The 15481-nt window shown below is 54.1% G+C and overlaps 2 protein-coding genes across 9 annotated transcripts in view; one reads left to right on the forward strand and one right to left on the reverse strand.

Annotated features, from left to right (window-relative positions):
* Window positions 1-15481, reverse strand: part of ANO2 (anoctamin 2) — a 336711-nt gene that overhangs the window by 307225 nt on the left and 14005 nt on the right. For all 8 annotated transcript variants that reach the window (XM_089920173.1, XM_089920168.1, XM_089920169.1 and 5 more), the window contains 2 exons: window positions 9109-9293; window positions 7621-7941 (listed from right to left, as the gene is read on the reverse strand). In XM_089920173.1, the coding sequence (XP_089776299.1) occupies window positions 7621-7941; window positions 9109-9293 (506 nt within the window). The remainder of the gene's footprint in view (window positions 1-7620; window positions 7942-9108; window positions 9294-15481) is intronic.
* LOC149747936 (uncharacterized) overlaps window positions 14410-15481 on the forward strand; it is a 4495-nt gene continuing 3423 nt past the window's right edge. Inside the window, exons 1-2 of the mRNA XM_089920061.1 lie at window positions 14410-14436; window positions 14616-15481. The exon at window positions 14616-15481 is cut by the window's right edge and continues 2270 nt beyond it. Of these exons, the coding sequence (XP_089776187.1) occupies window positions 14410-14436; window positions 14616-15481 (893 nt within the window). The remainder of the gene's footprint in view (window positions 14437-14615) is intronic.

The following is a 15481-nucleotide window of genomic DNA, read 5'->3' on the forward strand; positions in this document are numbered from 1 at the left end:
CCAACCACCACCCTGCAGAGTCGCTGTAAGAAGGGAGGGGGAACAGGAGGGAGGAGACCCGGTCTCCAGGCACAGCCCTGTTCCCCAGCAGCCTGGCAAGGGACCTCTGTTCCTACATCAAGGGGACGAGAGATGGCCCAGCCATCCCAGTGGGGGCACCACGAGCATAAAATAAGAATAATGAATGTTAATTTTTTTTTCTTTTTTATAACTGAAGATTAGTTAGTTTACAATGCTGTATTAGTTTCAAGTGTACAGCACAGTGACTCAGTTATACATACAGATACATTCTTCTTCAGATTCTTTTCCATTATAGGTTATCACAAGATATTAGGCAGAGTTCCCTGTGCTCTACAGCAGGTCCCTGTTGTTTCCCCATTTTATGGACAGTACTATGTATATGTTAATCCCGAACTCATTTATGTCCCCCTCCATCCCCTTTGGTAGCCATGTTTGTTTTCTATGTCTGGGAGTCTGTTTCTGTTTTGCAAACAGGTTCACCTGTGTCATTTTTTTAGATCGCACATGTAAGTGATGTCACACATTTGTCTTTCTCTGTCTTTCTTACCTCGCTTAATATGATCATCTCTAGGTCCACCCATGTCACTGCAAACGGCACTATTTCATTCTTTTTTACGGTTGAGTAGTATTCCACTGTATATATGTACCACACCTTCTTTATCCGTTCAGCTGTCGATGGACGTTTAGGTTGCTTCCATACCTTGGCTATTGTGAATAGTGCTGCTGTGAACAACGGGGTGCGTGTATCTTTTCGAATTATAGTTTTCTCTGGATATATGCCCGTGAGTGGGATTGCTGGATCATACGGTAGTTCTGGTTTTAGTTTTTTAAGGCACCTCCATGCTGTCCATGAATGTTAATTTTTTAATTACAAACTCTGAAAAGGGAAATGGATATTCGCCCAGGTTTGGGGGACGTGACTTGCCCTCCTTGCTTCTCTCTGAATCCCCACCCCAGGCTGCCTGGAGGCCTCTCCTGGGAGATCAGGTCCACCCAGCTCTGCTCTGCTCAGCTGTGCGGTCCCGAGGGCAGGCGCTGCCGCAGCCGTCTTTGCTATGTTCTCTGAAGTTCCCTTGGGGCAGGAAAGAGGCGGGTGAGACGCCCTGGGCTCCAGCACACGGCTTCAGAGTGGGGCAAGTGAGACAGGAACACACCCAAAGCCAGGCGGAAATCATCGTGTTTGCCCCAGTCATTAGTGCAAGTCAACAGCTGCGGGGCTGCCACGCACACCCATGAGAGCGCAGCAGCATCGCCAGGAAACAGGCTGGACTGGGGCGTGATTAAATACCACATTCCCTGCACTCCCTATAGCCTTCCTTAAGAAGGCAAACCCCTATCCCATTCCTGAGGAGGAAACAGACTAACCTTATGATGGCATCAACAGGGGTGTGGGAACCCCCAGCCCATAGAAATACACCGCTCCCCTCACTCCAGCGCCCAACAGCCTGCTTGGGGCCTGAGGAAGAGCGAGGGACAGGAAGACCTCCAGGGGACACTGTCACCCTAGAAAAGCAAGCAGCACGGTTTTCCTAAGGATCAGGGAAACTCCTACATCCTAGTTTTCCCAGCAAAGGAAGATTATACACATAAGAGAGAAGACAGTGCAGGTCTGAGTGTCTGTAATCTGCAGGGCTGCAAACTGATACCATAAAAGGAGAAATGGTCACCCGGGCTGGCCTGGTGCTTCGGGGAGGCCACCGCAGCCTTCAGGAGAGCAAAAGGCCCAGGCTGGTGGGGGTCACTGCTCTGCGCCCACCCTGTGCCCCTATAACGGAGGACAAAGCAAAGGTGCCCCTAAAGCAGGCCCCTTTTCTAGGTCAATATCTCCAGGCCCCTGCAGAGAACCTCTGTGAATTCTGGGGAAGGAAAAACAGGAAACTGCTATCAAGGGCTTGTCACTTCCCCCTGGGATGGCAAAGCCCCCAGAAGGTCTCAGCTGGGGTTGAAATCCCGGCTGGATCACTCGGCAGATGTCACCGTGGCTGAGTCGCTAGCCTCTCCCAGCCTGTCTCCTCCTCTCCTCGAAAAGATGGGACTCACACCAGCCTTGCGGGATATTCACGGAGACTCAAAGAGGATGCACAGGTGGAAGCGAGATCCCACGTTATGCGACGTATGGAAGGCACTCAGGAGAGACAGTTTCCTTCCTTAAAGCCACAGGCCGGGGCTTCCCTGGTGGCGCAGTGGTTGAGAGGCCGCCTGCCGATGCAGGGGACGCGGGTTCGTGCCCCGGTCCGGGAAGATCCCACATGCCGCGGAGCGGCTGGGCCCGTGAGCCATGGCCGCTGAGCCTGCGCGTCCGGAGCCTGTGCTCCGCAACGGGAGAGGCCACGACAGTGAGAGGCCTGCGTACCACACACACACAAAAAAATCACACTCTAAAGACAGAGCAATTTCCCAAAGCTGCCCTACCACTGTCCAAGGGCCTAGGAGGACGGAGGTGCCCGTCAGCTGTTTAATCCGATGTGTAAAAGCTCCTCCCTGCAAAGGGCTGATGACAAAGTCGAGAAACAGTGGCCTCTGGTCTGAGGAGAGTGGGGCAGCCTTTGATCTTCCCAGCCACCAGCTTCCCCCCTAAATGAGCCCCACTGGGAGGCCACAACGTCCCACACCTCAGAGGTCCCCTAGGCGACTCCTTTTGAGCCAGCACAGTAATTTGGGTTGACGTGTCAGGCGTCAGGGCTACAGGGTGCAGAGTCAGGTGTCAGAGTCATCCTTTGCCTTGACAGGAGGGGGTCTCCTCTCCGCAGAGAGAGAGGAGCTTGGTCATTCCTGGGTTGCCAGCCGACACCAGGCCAGAGAGGAGGGTTCCGCCTCCTGAATGAAGCTGTCGGCTTCCAGGACTCGCCAGCTGGCACTGTGCCCCTTGTACACCTGACTCTGCCCAAAGCAGCCCACGGAGCTGCCGGAGATGCAGGGCCGTGTGCTGATTAGAGGCAGCTCCTGCTATGGGTCCTCTGGCGCCCTAATCCCAGGAGGCCAGCGCCGAGCAGGGGCCGCCTGGTCTCCCTGTCGATGCCCTCCCTCCACTCCCAGTTGGGAACGTCGGCTGCTCACAGAGATGAAGTTTGCGGCCATGCCTGCTGGAGTTTCCGGGCCTGCAGGCTGGGAGAAGGTCTTTACCACCAAGCCCACAAGCAGGACCTCCAGGCCCACCAAGTGCATCGCATGCTCCAGGCTCTGGATTCCCCCCAGTGCCACCTGAGTCTGTGCCTCTGTCCCTCAGGGTCAGTCTCACTCAGGGTAGGAGGTCTGGGAGCGCTCGGGAGGAGGTAAGTCACAGGAGGCCTTGTTCAGCCCACCCATTCTACAGCCTGTCTGGAGGCTCGAGGCTGGGTAAGTCCCTCAACTGCTTGCACTAGCCTCCCGTTCGGCAGCGATGCTCAACTCCAAGCAGGGGGCCCTCCTTTATCCGAACTGGCAGCGAGGATGCAGGGGTCTCTGTCATCCACAGGCACCTCCAGTGGGGTCTCTATTTTTTTAATTTTTTTTTGGCCACGCCACGTGGCATACGGGATCTTACTTCCCCGACCAGGGATCAAACCCTTGCCCCCTGCAGTGGAAGCACAGAGTCTTAACCACTGGGCCGCCAGGGAAGTCCCTCCAGCGAGGTCTTTAGATGAAATTCGAATCAAATGACCAAACGTAAGAAAACAGAGCCAACTGTGGTTTAGTCATCCAATAAATACTGAATAGTCTTTAAAATACGAACATGGACCTTGTCAATACATGGCAATACGTACACAAAATGAAAAGTGAAACACCAAACGCAAAGTACATGTCAGTTCTCCTCCTGTCTAAAGCACAGCCAGGTACCAACTAGGGTTGAAGTGAACTCCACGATACTCAATCAAGTAGAGCTTGGTGGCCGCAAAGTTCTTTCAGCCTGTAAGGTTAAGTGAATATTCTCCATGAGTGTCTGATAGAAACCCACTTCCTCTCCATTTGTCTTCAAAGTGAAACTAGAACCTAAGAGGCGGTCCAGCCCGAAAGAGAGGAGACAGCCGCGCAGGTGGGGCCACCGCACGCGCTCTCCGAACAGCCACCAGGGGAAGCCGAGCAATGTCCCCGCCCCCGTGAGGGGCCAGTTCCAGGCTGCTGCTCACGGCCAGACGCTGAGCATCCTGACTCACAGAAGAACGGTTCAGACCCCCACAGGCCCCAAGAAAGTTGTTCAGATCCTCACGGTCTCCAGCTCTCAGGGTTTAGCAGCAACATGGCATGGGGGCTGGGGGGGAGAGATGCAGCAGATGGTGGGACACTGCCCTGAAGGAGGTGACAATTCATTCGTAACCTTGTTGGGTGGCAACTGGGTGCTCTTATCATTCGGGGAGCGACTAGGTAAACAAGCGCTCATCGGTTAGAAAAAAGGGATTAGGTGCACGTGCATTACATGAATGGTCTGAAAAATATAGTGCTGGGGGGAAAAGAAAGCAGCAGAATGGGGTGTAAAACAGAGCTCCTCTATGCAAATCAAAAATGCACACAGTTCCGAGAAACTGTCACCACCGAGAGGAGCCTAAGGAAACATGACACTGAATATAACGTGGGATCTGGGCTGGGATCCTGGAGGAGAAAAAGAGAGGAGGTAAAACCTAAGAAGTCTGAACAGAGGAGGGATTTTCCTTAATGACAGTGTATCGATATCGGCTCATTAATTGTGACAAATGTACCATATTAATAACAGAGGACACTGGGTGTGTGGGACAGGGGAGCTCTCTGTCCAATGTTTCTGTAAACTTAAAACTGTTCTAAACAATAACGTCTATTTTTTAAATGAAAAACAAATTGCATACGGTGAAAATGACACTATGCATTTCCCAGAAACACGAGGCGTTGGAATGACTGCCTGTGGAAGGAGCAGGCGTTTAGAGTGAAGGGCAGGGGGTATTTTAAAAAGTCACAAGAAGGACCTTTGCAGAACATCGATAATAATGCACCATGACTGAGCACTGTAATTAACTCAACTCTGCATCAGAGGTGCCAACGCAAATAAGAATAATGAATTTTTAGAAAAGAGAAAGAAAAAAAAAAACAAAAAAACACTGCAAGACAGTAGGTCACGATGGCTACATGAGTGGTGGAGGCCCTGATGACAGAAGGGACTTGGGGAAGGCTGAGTAGCTTGGAAAGGCTCCAAGAAAGAACAGTTAAGTCAGCCTTGAAGCCCGGGGTAGGGGCCAGGAGGGAGGTGCTTTGGGTGGGTACACAACAGGAACAACAGTCCAGGACACACTCCACAGCGCCACCTAACACTAGTCAGTCCTAAGAGCTAGCTCTGGGCCCTCCTAATTCCCAGCCAAAGCCAGGAAAATCCAATAGCAACCAAAATGAAACACGCTGGAGGGCAGCAAAGACAGCGGCGATACTAGCAGCAGTAGGAGGAGTTACAAGGACAGTTACATTTGAATTTCAGACTAGCAACAAATAATTTTTTAGTACGAGTATGTCCCCAATATTGCATGGGACACACTTAAGCTAAAAAATTTATTTGCTGTTAATCTGAATTCAAATTTAACTAGGCATCTTGAGTTTTTATTTGCTAAATCTGGGAACTCTCAATAATAACAATGCAGTAACACTCACTGTTACTATTCTAGATACTTTACTTGGTTGTCTTATTTCATCTTCACCACAAACCAATGAAGAATGTATTGTTTCTCCCTTTTTACAGACAAGGAAACTGTGATTCAAAAGGATCGAGTCACTTGCCCAAGGTCGTGAGGCTGGCAGATGCCAGGCCTGGGATGTGAACATCTGGACTCAGACTCCAGAGTCCAGCTCTGGAGCAGGTTGCTGTCTCCCAACTCAGCAGCCACACGAGGCCCAGGCCTCCGCTCCCTGAGCCTCCTTGACTCCCTGACACCCAGAGAAGGTGCAGCCTCCCATGGTGGTGGTGTCAATTGCTCCTCGTATGGCCCTCCAAACACACCGCTACCTAAAGAAACCTTCCCACCAGACCCCGATCAGAGGCACCAAGCAAGCTCTGGATTTCCAAAAGTCAAAGTCAGCATTCCCACTGCAAGAGAGCCCCGAGTAGCCCTAAAAGAGAACAATGTCCCTACAGTGGTGCAAATAATGAGAGAAGGGGCTCCTGGTTTAAGAGTCTGGATGAGCAGCACAGGTCCGCACAAGGGGTCTGAGCCGGGCCACATAAAAAATGGGTGAATGACCTCTGGGGGTCCCTTCCAGTTTGGGGATGGCATTAATGGGAACCTCACAAAACAGGTTCCTGATGAGAATGTCACCCCACCCCTCAGCATGACACCCTTTTCAATAATCATGAGTACTTATTGAGCATCTACCGCGTACCAGACATCGTGCTAGATGTTTTCATTGCCCCTTCTAATGAGGGGGCATATAAAACTACAATCCTGCAGGACGTCTATTATTTTGCAAATGAGGAACCTGAGACTCAAGGACATCACTTATTTATTCAACTAACACTGGTTAAGCTCCTACTATGTGCCAGACTCTGTCCTAGGTGCTAGGGATACAGCAGTGAACCAAACAAGACCCCTGCCTTCATGGAGCCGGTAGGGTCACAGATTAAAAAATAAACAAATCTACCATGTTATTTCAGGTGCTAAGTATGATGAAGAAAAGCTAAGCAGAGTCAAGGAACAGAATGATAGGGCTGGGAGTACTCTGCCTAAGACGGTCAAGGAAGAGGTCTGGAAGGAGGTAACATTCGGGCAGAAGTCTGTAGTGAGGGCCTGAGCATGCACAGGTCTGAAGAAGGGCGCCCAAGGCAGAGGGGGCAACCAGCGCAAAGACCCTGAAGTAACGGTGACCAACACACAACCCAGATAAGGCCCATGGGCTGGAGCCAGCACGGGAGGGTGGGAGGGGTAGGAGATGAGTTTGGATGGGATGGCGAGGCAGGTCATCTTTAAAGGATCATATGGTGTGAAGAAATGGATGGAGAAGTGACAAAATGGATGGATGGATGGATGGCAGGACGAATATGTAGATAAATGGATTTCCATAGGCTGGCTACTGATCAGAGGTCGGAATACATACAGCTCACAAGTTGATAAAATATATCTGATGTTCAGTTCCCAAATAACCAACTCCCTGAAGGCCCTAGGCAAGCACATTCCTTTTTTTTTTTTTTTTTTTGGCTGCGCAGGTTGCAGGATCTTAGTTCCCTGACCAGGGATCAAACTCACGCCCTCTGCAGTGAAAAACGTGGAGTCCTAACCACTGGACCGCCGGGGAATTCCCACACGTTCCTTAATAATGTAGTTCTTCTATACAGGAATTTTAATCCAAAATTCAACAGGCAAACCAGGTCTTCATTCGACGGAAACCATTACAAAGGCCAGAGGATGGCGAGCCAGCAAGAAATGTCGTGTCTTCTGTCTCTAACTAAGCCAGCTTCCACAGAGCAGATGGGCACCCCACCGCCAGCACCAGCACCTGGGATCTCAAAACTCTTCAAGTCCTTGAGCAAAAAAATCTGGTTTGCCCACCAGAAAAAAAAAAAACAACAAAAAAAAACAATGCCAAACGCTAGAACAAAGCCAAGGCTCCCTGCAGGAGCCCAGCCTGCTTAGCCATCCCACCCCGTACCCTCTGCCACCTGCCCGACCTCACCTCCAAGTCCTTCTCCAGCTCCAGCCCGGCCTCCAGCAGGTTGTGCTCAAACTCCTCCCGCTGCTCCTTCCTCTCCTCCTCCAGGGCGTCGAGCGGCCCCGGCTCAATGTCACCGGGAGCCCCCGCGTCGGGGTCCTTGCCCGTCTCGCCATTAGAGACGATCGCCAGCGAGTGGCCAGGGGAGCCGGGGTGCGCCCCGCGTTTCCGGTAGTGGTAGACGAGCACGTAGTCGACCTTCCTCTGGTTGTCGTGGAAGTGCAGGCGGCTCAGACGGGGCTCCGAGGACAGCGGCTCGCAGGCCTCCAGATAGTTGTTGATGACCTGGCCGGAGAGAACAGGACACGGGCGGCGAGGTCCAGTGAGGGAGGGGCGAGAGGCGCGGGAGGCTGACCTTGCGCTCTGCACCCCGGGAGGGGGACTTGGAAGCCAGGCCCTCCCGGCCCCAAGGAAAGGACAGAGGGGCCCCAGTTCATCGGCCACGACGGGCCCGCGGCGCCTCCACCCCATACCGGGTGCAGCCCGGGCCCCGGCCGCCCGCCGCTGCGGCGCCCACGCACACGTGCACGCTCCGGTACCCGGATGCACAGGCGGCGCCAGCGCCACGCGTCCCACCGCCCGCCTCCCTTCGCGCCTAGAGCCCCACGCCCGCTCCCGCGCATGCGCACAATCCCGCACTCGGCCTCCCAGCGGACGCGCCCGCACACACTGTGCGCACGCGCGTCACCCGAGTACGCTCTGACACGCGGCGCCCAGCACGCACCACGACACCCCCTCCTCCTTGCTGATGTGCGGCCGTCCTGCAAACACGCAGTACTCACCGGCAGGTTCTCTGGATCCATTGGAACACAGGCCGATTTCTAGCCGCCTGGCCCACCCCTGCCCCCACCCCACGCGGATTCACTGTACACTCTGCCCCTCACAGCCCCACATCCTCCCCCTCCTCCTCCTCCTCTCCAGCCACTGGCGAGGACCCTGCCAGAGCCGGCGGCGGTCCACTCCCGTCTGCTCCCCGAGGTGGGAGGTTGAGAGAGGAGGAGGAGAAAGCACGAGGCAGAGTGGGGGGAGGGACCTGCCTCCCCCTTTGGGTGTTTCCCTGTTTATTACTGCTTTGATACCCAGCTGCCTCTGCAGCCACCTGAGAGGTCACCTGGGCAACCAGATGAAGCGCCAGGCACAGGAGAGAGCCTCGGAGCCGCCCCAGCAAAGGTCTGGTTCCTCCGACCTGAGGGAGGGGAGCCCGGGAGTCTGCAGACCAATGGGCGGGGCCCCCTGGCCTTTCACACGCCCGCCTTCCGGGTCCTCCTCTGACCAGAGGGCCCCGGCGCTGCTGGGACAGTGTATCACCATGACTCAGAGAGACAGGAGAGGAAAAGGTCCTAACAGAAACCCCTCCCCCGACACCTGCCTCCCAGGTGGAGGAACCCCCAGTCCACAGTCTTCCTGGGGACCCCCACACAGGCCGGTCCATCCGCCTACCCCAGTACTCACAGAGCTGTTTGGGGACCTCCCTCCACCGGACGCCTGGCTGGAACGTCGGGTGAGACTGCCCTGGAGACCCCGGGCTCCGGGACGCGGCACCTGGAGGCATTGTTGTCCATGTTTGGGGCCCTGGCCCCCTCTGACCACTGCCCGGGGGCACAGCCGGCGTGGCGAGCCAGGGAGCAGGGAGATACCTGTGTGAGGCAAGGACAAAGGGGGACAGCAGCTTCAGGGGATGGGAAACCCGGGGACCCGGAGAAACTGAGGCACTGAGGCGGGGACACCAGGGTGACCCTAACTAAGACCGCGGCCACATCTCCCCACAGCTGTCCCCTCATCCCGGTCATTCCTCACAGGCTTAGTTAGACAGGTTCACGCTGGCCACAGGGCTGGGGGTGTCCCCATCTCTCTCTCTCTCTCTCTCTCTCTCTCTCTCTCTCTCTCACACACACACACACACACACACACACACACGTAGCCACCAGCAGGAACTCCTCCCGATGACGGCTGTCATAATCTCTCATGATTCCCAGACAAGCGGAGAGGGGTGGCACCCGGGGGGCAGGGTGGGTGGGGCACTGCCTGGAGAGCCAGCCTGAATTAATGCCAAAGGCTTAGCCTTCAGGGTCCCTCCTGAGGCAGCAAGACCAGCAGGCACCCTGGCAGCCCTCACAGCCCTCGAGGAGACAGCAAGGACAGACCAAGAGTGGGTGCAGGGCAGGGGCAACCTCTGACCTCCAGGGCCCTTGAAGGGTCCCCATGCCCCTGCTGCCCCCTGGCCCCCCCAGAGCAGCCCTTCAGGGCACCTGGGCTGACACCTCAGCTCTGTCACATGCTGGCTCTGAGGCCTCTGAGCCTGTTTCTTCAACTGTAAAATAAGGAGAATTCCTAACTTGTAGGCTGGAGTGAGAATGAGAATGAGAGATACACGTGCAAAGCACCCGGACAGTCATTCGACTACGGGTATGCAATAAAAAAGTGGTTACTATCATTGTTCGTATGTTTTCATTTTAAACTCTGCGTGAGCAGAAATCACACCTTATACATCCAGCTCAGCCCCTAGACCCTGCCAAATGAATGAATGAATGATCGAACAAATGTATAAAAGGCAGCTCTTCCTGGTCTCTTGAAACAGAACCTCTGGTCAGTTACCGGCTTGTGGAGCAGACGGCTATGTGCCCAGCTCTCTGCCAGGCAGTTTCGGGAGAACTGAGACATTGGGTCCCCGTGCTTAAGAAATGTGTCATCTCTTTGTGAAGATACCACTGATGTGCAGGAAACGCAATTATGACAAGCAAGTAAAGATTCCATAACTTGTTTCTAGACTGTGGGCTCTGGTCTATACTGAGGGAGACCAGAAAGGTGGAAAGTCAAAGTGGCTTCAGGACGAATTGAACCTGAAGCTGGGTCTTGAAGCATCTGGAAGGCAGAGGACAGAACACAGAGGGGCAGGAGTGGGCAATCGTGCTGGTGGTGTGATGGGGGGTGGGGGGCCTCCAGCTCAGGGTATCAGGGGACGGGCTTCCTTCCTTGGTCCCCAGTCTTGCTAATCCCTCTCCCCTTGTGCCTTTCTGCCCAGGGCAGAACTGAGAACAGGCCTCTACACCCCAGGGAAGGCCTGGAAACCTCCGTGTGCATGTCTAAACAGCCGGAGACCATCCTGATGCCTACCTGGGCAGGTGATAACGGGGATGCTCAGTCAACGTCCACCTTTCCTCGACAGCAATTCACATTCACACAACTGTGAGCTGGGTAGCTCAGATTCAGAGTCAGCCTAAAGCTTTTGTCAAACCACTGACCGGGAGCCACCATCCCCTAAAGGTGCCACCTGGGGTTCGAGGCTGGCCTCCAGGGCTCCGCTGGCCATCCTGGCTGGCCCCTCCACTTGCCCTCTGACACGTGGATCACGGCTGCCTGGGGCCATGTTTTCACGCCCACCTTCTCCCCACAACCAGTGATTAGAGCACAGCATATGGTTCAGCCATTCCAGCTCCAGAAAGACATTCCAGGCAATAATGACATTTTAGAGAGCTCTCTTAGCAATACCGACTCCACTTTGATTTTCCTTTCACGGCATTCCCTCGGCTCTTAGCACAAGCTGCCTTGAGCAAGAGATCCATGGGTGCTTGTGGCTTAGCTACCCTCCTGGGCTCTGGGGCTGTGACACTGTGACTTATTATAAGAAACAGACAATTTGGTCTTCATTCTGTTGCTTGTACAGAGCTCCTAAAACGCTTAGAACTCCTTAAATGTGGAGAACGATCAAGGTGTCTTTTGTTGTGTTAATAAGGTGACTTTTGGAAAGCCCCTCTGTAGCCTAAGGAAGGGGGCTGGTTGCCAGGGGAACCAACCTTGTGATGAGAGGGTGGAACTTTCAGTGCCCCCTTCCCACCCTTTAACCTGTGCAATCCGATGCTGTCTCCAGGTAGACAGTGTCGGAAATGAGTTGAATTGTAGGACACCCAGCTGGTGTTGCAGAACTGCTTGGTGTGGGGGAAAAAACCCACACACTGGAACTGGAATCAGAATGGTAGGGTGCCATGAGGGCGAGGCATAGCTTACCGTCTCTGGATCAACTAGATGCATTTTCACAAGGCCTGGACCTGGGGCCTCCTCTCTACACTCAGCTCTTTTCCTGGGAACTCGCATCCATGCCAATGACTAATTATCACCTCTATGCCAATGACTCTCTAAACTTAACCTTTCACAATGACTCTTCTCTAGCCACCAGACCCATACACCCTGCTGCCCACCTGGCATCTCTGCTTGGATGTTTCAGAGGCCCGTCAAAGTCAACACGTCCAGAACCAAACTTACGACCTTCTCCACAACGCGACACTTTTTCAGTATCCCCATCGCTATGAATGCTACCACCATCGCTCAGTCCACGAACCAGAAATCTGAAGGCAGCCCTGACAGCCTTCATCCCTCACAGCCCAGATCCGATTTGTGATAGAGCCTGTGAATTTCACCCCTGAAATACCTCCTAAATCCATCTGTTTTCCACCACCTCCAGGACCACCTTAGCCTGGTCCAACTTACCATCCTTGCTCACCTGTCTTACTCCACACTCTCCCAACACCCCCCCACTTCCATCCTTGCTCCCCACCACTGTTCCCCACAAGGGGGTCCTTTCAAAATGTCAATCAGGCCATGACGCCTCTTGTGTGGAGAATTCTGGTGCTTCCCACGTTCTTGGGCTGTGAGACCCTGTGGAATCTGGCCCGTTCACGTCTCTGCCTCATCTGTCCCGTGTCCTGGTGGAGCTCTGAGTTCCAGCCATCGTTCACGCTCTCAGTCTCTCTGATGCATCACACTGCCTCCCTGCCAGGACCTTGCATAGATTCTTCCTGCTGGCTGGAACATGCTTCTTCCTCTAGCTCCAGGCCACCTGCAATTTTGGTCCTTAGGAACCCAGAAAACCCAAACGCAGCACATTCTTGTTTCAGAAAAGCTACTAATCAAGGTGAGACAGGAATATTCAGATACTACAAGCAGAGTTAATCTCCTTCCACCCCAGACATGATTGAGATGCTACAAGCTGAGCTGGTGCAGAGGGAGGTGTAGGCGGAGGTGTAGGGCCACACAGACAAACGTCAACTTGGCCGAGGAAGGCCTCCGAGCTTCAGGCAGTGGACCCCACTGGTCAGCAGGGAGCCGTAGAGAGTGGAACTCAAGCAGCAGCCCTGATTGTCTGGCGTCACTGAGGGAAGATAACCCACTGGTGACAACCCATGACTGTCCAGTCTAAGGGACTCCTTCTATATCCCAAACCTTTGCTCAGCTCCCCAAATGACCACCCCAACTGACCACCCCATATGTGAGTAGCCCATCTTCCAATTGTCTGGACCCTCATAAGCCTCCAGGAGCATTAGGGTGGCGGGAGAGGAGAGCCCTCCACACCTTGTCCAAGTGTGACCAGATGGAAATGACCAGAGGCCTCCCGCTGAGCATGGACAGGGGTGGCCCCCCTGGGCAGGAGCATATCCACATCTGTCCCCCGTCCATCCTCCTCCTTCACCCTTAGAGGGATCCCTCAAAATTAGACATCACTTTACTCCACCCTCCCTCTCAAAGCCCTTCAAAGGGTCCCATTGCCTAAGTATAAAATCTTTACCATGAACTGGAAGGTGGGACATGTATTCTCCAACCTTGTTCCTGCCCTGCTTCCTACCCCTCATCTCTTTGGAACTTGAGTTTTTCTCAATATTCTGATTTGCTCCATCTGTGGAGACGCTGAAGGGCAGTGGAGCCACAGGGGCACTTGATTAGGGGAGCTGCCCTTTTGCGGGGCGGGAGGAAATGAAGGGAAGGAGGGCCATCCTGGTCTTGGCTTGTGGTTTGGAGGCACCTGCAGCCTGTCCGAGTGATGGTCCAAGGCCACGGTGGACAGTCTTTGTCAGACCGAGAATAAAACATCAATAAATACCAGACCGTGATTTGGGACTACACGGGGGTAGCCCAGACCACCTGAGAAGCACGAGGGTCGACCTAGCCACCTCCCCCCACCCCATGACCCTCCCAGGAGCAGCCACCAGCACCCTGCCCCACACCAAGCCAGGAGGACCCTGGGTGCCTAGTCCTGGCATGGCCACGGTTCTGTAAAAATACTGTATTTTCTCTGAGCTTAGTTTTTCCTTCCATCATTGTGGGGAGGGGGTCATTTTGTTCCTTTCTTCATAGGGGAGTGTGATGCTAGAACAAGAGAAAGATTAAAATTCCTTGGAAGCGTGTGAGCTACAGAAAATGTGAGGATTGTGAACGAGTCCCACTTTGGGGCTGCAGTGCCTGCCCTTCCATCCATCTCTGCCCACCCAGACTTCTCTGCTCCACTCCCCCCTGCCCCCATCTGCTGGATACTATGTGCTTCCTCTTGGATTCCTGGATGAGACAGGAGAAGCCCCTGCTGTCCACCCCCATCGCTACAGGGGAGCTGGTTTCCTTACTCGTCTGGGACCACCACACACTTCTTTACCCTGGAGAGCCAGGTATTTCCAGGATGAACTCCACCCCTCCTAGCTGGATCTAAGCTCCATCACCCAGTTGGCCTGCAGGCACCTCAGGTTGTGCTACAGAGGCAGACGGAGAATAAGTAGGATTGGAGATTTTGAGAGAAAAGAACAGAGACTTGGGGCAGGGAACAGCCCAAATCTAAATGGAAAAACAGAGAGAACTTGTTTTCCGGTCCTGCCCTTTTGTTGTCCCTTCCCTGGGCTGCCCAAGGCCCCTCCCCAGCCTGGGTCCCCATATTGTAAGCCTGCACCCACCCCACCCCCCATCCACTACCAGGGGTTTCCAACCCTCACTGCCATGGCGAAGAAGCTAACCTACCCCAAAGTACAAATAGCCCGTGCTGACATCCTGAGATAATCTGAGTGAAAGCATTTTGAAAACTTGAAAGGCTCTGCAGACCTCACTAGACCCGCATATTCACAGGGCAGGGGCCTTCGCCTGAAGGAACACCATCTAATGGTGGGCACTGTGCACCCAGTTAGGTGAGGGGGAGGTGCTGAAAGGCGGGAGTGGTTTCCAGACCCTTCAAATCATGCCACACCTCTCAGACAGTGTGTCAGGAATCTTCCGGGTCCCAGCAAAGCTTCGGAGCTAGGAGGGCAGACGGGCAACAGGAGGGTGTGACCTTCAAATCATGCCACACCTCTCAGACAGTGTGTCAGGAATCTTCCGGGTCCCAGCAAAGGTTCGGAGCTAGGAGGGCAGACGGGCAACAGGAGGGTGTGACCTTCAAATCATGCCACACCTCTCAGACAGTGTGTCAGGAATCTTCCGGGTCCCAGCAAAGGTTCGGAGCTAGGAGGGCAGACGGGCAACAGGAGGGTGTGACCTTCAAATCATGCCACACCTCTCAGACAGTGTGTCAGGAATCTTCCGGGTCCCAGCAAAGCTTCGGAGCTAGGAGGGCAGACGGGCAACAGGAGGGTGTGACCTTCAAATCATGCCACACCTCTCAGACAGTGTGTCAGGAATCTTCCGGGTCCCAGCAAAGGTTCGGAGCTAGGAGGGCAGACGGGCAACAGGAGGGTGTGACCTTCAAATCATGCCACACCTCTCAGACAGTGTGTCAGGAATCTTCCGGGTCCCAGCAAAGGTTCGGAGCTAGGAGGGCAGACGGGCAACAGGAGGGTGTGACCTTCAAATCATGCCACACCTCTCAGACAGTGTGTCAGGAATCTTCCGGGTCCCAGCAAAGGTTCGGAGCTAGGAGGGCAGACGGGCAACAGGAGGGTGTGACCTTCAAATCATGCCACACCTCTCAGACAGTGTGTCAGGAATCTTCCGGGTCCCAGCAAAGGTTCGGAGCTAGGAGGGCAGACGGGCAACAGGAGGGTGTGACCTTCAAATCATGCCACACCTCTCAGACAGT

The sequence above is a fragment of the Delphinapterus leucas genome, chromosome 11, assembly GCF_059928025.1.
Source record: "Delphinapterus leucas isolate spDelLeu-1000000601 "Yukka" chromosome 11, BTC_Dleu_Yukka2, whole genome shotgun sequence".
In the NCBI taxonomy this organism is placed as follows: Eukaryota; Metazoa; Chordata; class Mammalia; order Artiodactyla; family Monodontidae; genus Delphinapterus; species Delphinapterus leucas.